The following is a 7,945-nucleotide window of genomic DNA, read 5'->3' as shown; positions in this document are numbered from 1 at the left end:
TATCAAAAATTGTCAATTTTCAGTTGTGCATATTTTCAGAATGCCCAGAAAATTACTATATCCCTGCAAAAGCAGCACATTTTTAACATTAATATTTACCCGCCACAGGGCAGAAAGAGTTGTTTTTGCATTTTGAAGAAAAAGTATTGTTTAATTATTTTTTTAAATATACTTAATATTTTTGAAATGGAGAAAAACATTCAGGTTTTACCTAAAAACATCTGCGGCACAGTAAAAAGTTCAGTAGGTGGCTTGGTATTTATTTTTAATATATTTTATTATATTTTTCAACTTTAAAAACGATCTCCTGAAAAATCTATTATCCTGAAATATGTATGACGTTGTTGAAGGAGTGAGCGATATGTCACATACAATATGATAAATATTATCTAGCTGAGATAAAAATAGCGTTACTTAATTACATTATACATATATGTACATATATTACAATAAATAACATTGTAGAATCCCATTCTCTAGGTACAGAATACGGATGTAGTCCAAAACATTAGGGATTAGGAGCATCCGATCCGAGCTTACCGTAATATGTATTCTAAACAGACACCTTTTTTTGCCACACATTATCACAAAGCTGATACATTCATCCGCATTTATTCCAGTAACGAAGACTACAAAAATACAATTTACATATTTACAGAAGCTGGCGGGTGATCGTAAATATGCAATCAATTTATTCATTACAAAATACTAACATTATAAAGTTTAACGAAAGGGTTTAACATTGTGATAATTATTAACACCATTAAAGAACCATCAAACGCAATAGATTTAGCATTTAAAAATACTTAAGCATAAATTATATTGTTGACAATACTGTCATAACAATTTCCAAATGAAAATAAAATACGGCAATATTTTATAGCAGCACCTGTTTAGTGAATTATTTCGCAGACTGACAACATTATGTTTATTTTCAAATCCTGCCCTCGATTAATATTATAACGCACAAAACCACACTAACATATTGCGAGCACACTGGGAAAACTGACACAAGTCAAAAACATATTTAAAAGAATTCATATGAAAGGTACTGAGAAAAGTTTTATACTTTAAACAACAAAAAAATGCCAATATTATAAATAGAATTTGAGAAACAAATGCACAAACTTGGTAGTATTTTTTTAAATTTCAATGTGTTTTGTCATAATTAGTCTTTCTTCACTAAATCATAACTGTGAGCATCAGGTTGGGTCTAAAGTTAAGATACATTGCAAAGTACACTGGTCCATAGGCATTAAGAAAAATTAGCACAAAAATGATAATTGATACATATTAAAATATATCTTTTTATTTTATTTTATATAAATACGTTTTGACTCAAATAGGAATATTTGGAAAAAAATCTTATATTACTAATAATTTATTTTTTATACAAATTATAACAACACTATATGCAATGTTGTCAAATGGCACTTTTAAAAATAAAATATATAAGTGCATAATAATTAATTAATAAATAAAGCAAGGATGCAGTTTTTTAAACAGATGTAAGAGATTAGGAATTTTAAAAACATTATACAGTGAAACCTCTATCTATCGTTTTTAAAGGGACCTATTGAAATAAACTATGAATGCGGGAAAACAATGAATGCGGGATAAAGAAGTCAATACACAAGGACATACGATCGAGTAAAAATACCGTCCCCCCAATCATCATAACCATTGGTAGATTGAAATTTTAAGAATACAAGTTTTAGATGTAAATAAATGTATTAATTTTTAAAAAAATACAAAGCTGAACAGAACCCAAAGATCTTCAGACTTCTTCCGCTGTATCCATCACACAAGCTTTCGATAGTCTGTATCTCACCCGTTGAAATATTGTTGTCAAATGTAACAAAATTGAGAAATTTTTTTAAAAATGTAAAAAAAAACAGACAAATTATATCAAATATGCAGCCTAATTCAAACAATGAATGCGGTAAAATGGTGGAAAAAAACGATCGAAGCGATCTATTTTTGTATGAAATTAATTCGGGGTAGAAGAAATAAACGACACATCCGGGAAAACGATTATTCGAGGAACGAGATAGAAAGAGGTTTCACTGTACTTGATAACAATAAATGATTTGATAAATAATCAAAAATTAAATAAAGCTTTATTTTTAATTACAGTTTCAATTTACACTTCAATGTTTTTTATTTAAACATGATTTACCAACAAAAAAAATGGGATTTTGTAATTTCCAAATAGAATTTTACAAAACACTAAAAATTCAAATTCACGCATCTGGAAGTCCCAATTCTAGGCTTGTAGTTGTGTAAAGTTCGGTGAGCGGCGCGATGGTAGCTAGTCGGGCGTGTTGGGCACCTGCGTGCTAAAGTACGGCGCCGTGTCGCGCACGAGCAAAGTGTGGCACACGTGACACACGTGTGCGGGGCGACCACGCGGGCCCGAGTTCACTGTGTGTGACACACACGCCGCGCAGAAAATGCGTCCGCAATGGCGGCAGTGTTGCTGCAAAGGTATTTACGCATTAATATAACATCCTAGTAATGGAGATACACTTATTCATCACTCGGCCTTCTCCTCGTGTCCAGTATTGAACAAAGGCCTCCCTCTTGGACTTCCACAGAGACATCCTAAGACTAGTTAAATGCCAGCTAAAACCCACCAATTTAGATTTTCATTATTTTTTTTCCATCAGTACTATTTTTGTAAAGAAATCTAAAGGATTAAACTATGTACATACATATGTTAGTAACATTATTATGTAGTTGTTTTGTTGGCAAAAGTCAGAATCCCTAAGGAAGTTCACATTGAAAATGGGGAACTGACGGGAATGAGAACTTCTATGCACTGGATTTAATGGTATTGGTAGCAAAATTTTCAAAACCACATATGCACGTAATGATGCAATATGTTTCCTACTTACTACAATGCTACATTTCATGAAATGAGAGTTAAGGCTCGAGGACATTCCACCAAACCGATACCCATTTACAAGAGGATATTAATGTATTGGCTTAGTGGAATGTTTTCAGAGCAAACAATCTAGTTTTCTCACTACTAACATCTATAAAACCATTTATAGCACCCTGGTAGAAGAATTATGCATGGCATAAGAAGTAGATAGTACTATTACCTTTCTCCGGGAAGTAGAGAATGGAGCTTTGCAGGAAGAGCAATCCTCCACATCCTCATCGTGCTGCCAGCGTACTTCCACGTCGGAACCTCGGATACGTTCCAGTTGAACCTAAAGTTCATAGTTTATTACTTTTATTAATCCTGAATACACTGAATACTGGAAAGTTAAAATCCCAAAAATCTTTATTATATTTCAATCCTTAACAGTGTTAACACTTCAAATATTTTAAGTTGCTTTCATTGTTTTTTATCATAAATAGAAATAAATATTTAGATACTACTAATATAAATTAAAAATTATTGAAAATAATTCGTTCCACGGGATGTCAACAGATGTCGTGATTGGACTCTACTGAAATGGTATCAAGCAATTTAAATCCAAAATACATATAGTAAAAATATGTTGTGTCAATACATTAAATATATTGTTTCTACACTCACATCATAATTACCCACGGCTGCTTCCCTAAACAATCCACCCACACACACCCGTCTTAATTTGACGTGAAACTAAAATGAGAATATTAATAAAAAAAACTTGTTTACAAAAAAACCTATCAATAACCTATTAATTCATTAAAATATCCAATTTCTATCAGCGCTTTTATCATATATTTGGGCAACATATTTATGATTACCGAATTTTTCAGGTGAATATTATGTGTGATTCCACAAAACATAATGTATTTAAATTTTACATAATACTTACTGTATATCCAATAAAATAACATTTATATAAAAAAATCCATACTCTCCTGGTATAGTTTTAGTACAAACTACTTAAACCTTAGAGGGATAATTAATACATAAGAGGATAAGTAAAAATAGTTGCCTGTAACGACTGGGAGAGCTTGACAAAGTCCTGTTGCACTATTTCACTATTGTCCAAGTCCTGCTGCAGGGAAGACACTCGGCTCCTAAGCTCCAGCACCTGTCCCTCCAGGTGTTTCTGCAATCAAACACGGTACACTCATTAAAAGCTCTAGTTGATAAATCAATATTCATTTCTACCCGATATCCAAGGAAGGAGTAGAGTTACTTGCGGTCAGCACAGTTTGACAGTAAATAAGAATGATTATTGAATACCTTTCTTTCTAATGCCTCCTGCAGCTGTTGGTGAGTGCTCCGTAGCTGATCTCCGATTACTTTAATCTGTTCCCGCTCTTCGCCAAAGTTATCCAGCTCTCCTCTGTAGTACAATAATAGCGTTTTAATCAGAGGAAACATAGGCTATCATAAAACAACAACAAAAAATTGAACAAGAAAAGATTATCGGAAATATGAGAAAGTACAAATAAAATATGTGCTACTACGTAAATAAAAAGCCATACATAATTTCATAGTAGAAAACATGTTATACATTGGTTTCATTGTTATATGCGATACACCTAATTTAAATCCCATGCATATCACAAGTGTCACAATATCCAGGACATGTGACTCTAAAAAACCCGTATCTCCATGCGAAACCTCTGGTCTACGGTATTTGATATTTGCGGCTGACACCCAGCTATCCCGAACGTACTATCATGTGTATGGGGCTAAAGCTCATTAGTGTGAGTAGTAAGATGAGTAAATTGCAGTAGACAACTGCTAAAGGACGTTAAGATCTGTAAAATCTCATATCTGGGTCACATTCTGCGGGCAGAGAAGAAGAAGACGATTTACTTCAAACAATGCTAATGGGAAAAATTGAGGGGCAGCATGGTCCTGGCAGAAGGCAAGCATCTTGGGTCCGCAATATAAGAGATTGGACCGGTATGAGACATGCGGGGGCACTGTTCCGGGTCGCGCAAGATAGAGATGCCTTCATTCAAGTAAGATGACCCACCTCAGATTCCTGTTGGCGTGCTTGAGGTCGTCGTTGAGCTTCTCCAGCTCCTCCACGTGGCGCTGCAGTAGCGAGAGGGTCTGCTCCGAGAGCTGCGCTCGCTCGCGCCCTGTCACCGCAATGATGAGCTCCTCCCGCAGGCGCAGGGTGTACTCCTGCAGCTCCTGGAAACCGGAACATTAGACAAACACTCCTTCCTTAATTTTTCCTCACTACACAAATACTGAAAGAAAAATTAATACATATCCGCTTGCAGTTATGGCAAATGGTGATTTTTGGATGGCTGCCTATTTTATGGGTCATCTCCTTCTCTTAGCGCCGCTTCATGTTGCAAATTGATAATCACCATGAAAAATTTTAATTCAAGATTTCATCCATATCTCGACATAGATGAAAAAGTTCAGTTTGGGTGTTTAAAGGGTTTATGATGTGTCATTGGCTAATTTGCATGTGACATAACTTTTGTGCAATCGGAGTAAATCATTGAAAGAATGGTGAATGTTACAGTGTATAAGTGATCACTTAACTCTAATCAATGACAGATCGTAAGCCCTGTAAATAAGTACGCAGACATCAATACTCCCATCTCAATAAACTTCTTCATTTATTAACTAACAGTAGCTTTTTCCACTTTTTATTTATTTGACCAGCGACCGCGTCTCATTATTACTGACATCATCAGTTATTTATCTATGTCGAGAGTACAATGAAATCTTAATAAAGATAGCCTGATTGGTCAAACGAAATTCAGGATTTGTGAACAGATGTTTCGACACACAAAATATTGTGAATTTTTTTTCTCAACCGTGACAATGCTAAAGCTGAACCACTCTCTCAAGTTATTAAGCCAGGAGATCCTGGATTATCTCCCGGCAAACCTTCCACTTTGGCTAGTAATATATTTCAGCAGTAAATGAGAATTCATGATGGATTTGATGGCTTCATAACGAATATGGTCTAAAATACTTACTGGAAGAGTGTCGGGCAGGTTGATGTTGGCTCCCTGCAGGTCCTTGGCACACGACGAGTATTTCCCCATAAGTCTTTCATTCTCTAATTGCAAACTGAAATAATGAAATGTACACGTGTACAGAGTTATATTTCCAACATTTAAAAAAAAATCCTTTTACAAATTATATTTGAAAAAAAAACTTTAAGACATATATCGCTCACTCCTTTCAACAACGTCATAAATCAAAAATCGGCAATTTTCAGTTGTGTATGTTTTCGGAATGCCCAGAAAATGTACTATTTCCCAGTAAAAGAGGCATATTTTAAACTTAATATTTACCCGCTACAGGGTAGAAAGTGTTGTTTTTGCATTTCGTAGAAAAGGTATTGTTAAAGTATTTTTTAAAATATACCTAATATTTTTCAAATGGAGAAAAAAACCTTCAGGTTTTACTTAAAAAGATCTGTTGCATCTGTGGTTAGTAATTTATTTTGAATACATTGTATAATATTTTTAAACTTTAACGTTCTCCTGAAAAATCAAGTTTTTTGATTTATGATGTTCTTGAAGGAGGTGAGCGATGTATTACCTATCCAATCTCTCCTGCAGGGTCTCGCGGTCGACGGTGAGCCGCGTGATGTTGTCGAGCAGCTCGGCGTGCGCGCTGCCCACGGCCTCGGCGGTGCGGGCGAGCTGCGCCTCGGCGCGCGCCACGCGCTGCTCCAGGCGCTGGCAGTGCGCGGCGGCCGCCTCCCGCGCGGCGCGCCACTCGCCCAGCGTGTCGCGCCGCAGCAGCGCCTCGCGCTCCAGCTCCTCCACGGCGCGCTGCAGCGACACCTCCAGCCGGCTGGCGCGCTCCTGCAGGCCCGCGGACTTGGCCTGCTCCGAGACCAGCTGCGCCTCGTAGTTGGCGCACATGTCGCACACCTCCCCCAGCTCTTCTATAACATAATAAATAATAATAATAATAAAACCCTTATCCGCACCCCATTGGTGCATAGGGCACTGCTTCATATAAACGCAGTGTCATCTTGATCGTTTACACATGAAGGAAAGGTGATCAGCCCTCCGCTTCAGGTACCAGTCCAGGGTAATATTGAATAAATGTTTCAGTGAAAAATTCGCTTATATTTATTTGACCCACCCTGGGAATCGAACCCGGGACCTCCAGAACGGTAGCCGAACGTGCTGACCATTACATTACGGAGGCGGACGAATAACATAACATAATAAGCGAGGTAAATAATAAATGCAATTCCCATCTTAAAAAAAAGCTCCTCTGTAACGTATGATACTTGTAACACACTTGTGGCACACTATTAAATGGTACATATTAGCGTTCCATGAAAATCATAACATTCCGAGATTGTTTTGAACTTTGTTTCGATTTGTCATAAACTTACGACAAATTATAACAATACACTAACACAATCCTTATGTATGCATTCTCACGCATTAAAACATTAAAATTATTCCCAGTTCAAGAACAAAATCAAGCAACAAGATCAAACAAATTACACAGAAATAACTTTGAGCATTACACAATGAAACTAAATACCCTATTCTCATTTTTCACAAGTCACTGAATACTAGTAACTAAACTATGTACAAAAGAGCTATAAATAAATGTATAGTGGATAGTGGTGAGTAGAAATGAAACAGATTGTGTCATTCGGCCAAACCATGATTGCATGGCACATGACAGGCAACTAACAAATAATTTATCAAATAGAATCGTAAAATTTGCCCTCGGCTTGGGAAAACCTGGTGAGAAACCTGGTGGTGTTGTAAATTTGATATTATAAATTATAAATAAAATAAATGAATATGAAAAAATACACAGTAATGTTCATATTAGTTGCATGTGACCTTCTTTAATAGATGTGTTGTACTAATCCTAATGGATTAGCTAATGCTAAAAACTGAATTGAAAACTAAACATAAAAAAAACATACCTTTACTAGAGGATCTCATAGAATCAGATGTTCTCGATGTGTGAAGTTTACTGTCATTAGCCTGCAGAAAAAAACAGTTTCAAAGTCATTTTTCTAAA

The 7,945-nt window shown here is 35.9% G+C and overlaps 1 protein-coding gene across 5 annotated transcripts in view; it reads right to left on the bottom strand.

The window, feature by feature from the left end:
* LOC148303906 (rab GTPase-binding effector protein 1-like) overlaps window positions 1–7,945 on the bottom strand; it is a 273,584-nt gene that overhangs the window by 258,873 nt on the left and 6,766 nt on the right. For 4 of the 5 annotated variants that reach the window (XM_088269178.1, XM_088269180.1, XM_088269179.1 and 1 more), the window contains 8 exons: window positions 7,848–7,908; window positions 6,482–6,833; window positions 5,911–6,004; window positions 4,941–5,104; window positions 4,196–4,298; window positions 3,942–4,058; window positions 3,108–3,218; window positions 2,102–2,479 (listed from right to left, as the gene is read on the bottom strand). In XM_088269178.1, coding sequence (XP_088125304.1) covers window positions 2,312–2,479; window positions 3,108–3,218; window positions 3,942–4,058; window positions 4,196–4,298; window positions 4,941–5,104; window positions 5,911–6,004; window positions 6,482–6,833; window positions 7,848–7,908 — 1,170 coding nt within the window. In that variant the 3' untranslated portion in view covers window positions 2,102–2,311. Of the gene's footprint in view, window positions 1–2,101; window positions 2,480–3,107; window positions 3,219–3,941; window positions 4,059–4,195; window positions 4,299–4,940; window positions 5,105–5,910; window positions 6,005–6,481; window positions 6,834–7,847; window positions 7,909–7,945 lie in introns of those variants that run through there. The other variant, XM_088269182.1, reaches the window with a different exon arrangement.

Source organism: Brachycentrus maculatus, unplaced genomic scaffold (genome assembly GCF_059751285.1).
Source record: "Brachycentrus maculatus isolate JH-2025_06_01 unplaced genomic scaffold, ASM5975128v1 h1tg000340l, whole genome shotgun sequence".
NCBI classification, from domain to species: domain Eukaryota; kingdom Metazoa; phylum Arthropoda; class Insecta; order Trichoptera; family Brachycentridae; genus Brachycentrus; species Brachycentrus maculatus.
This window is presented reverse-complemented; position numbering and strand designations above follow the sequence as displayed.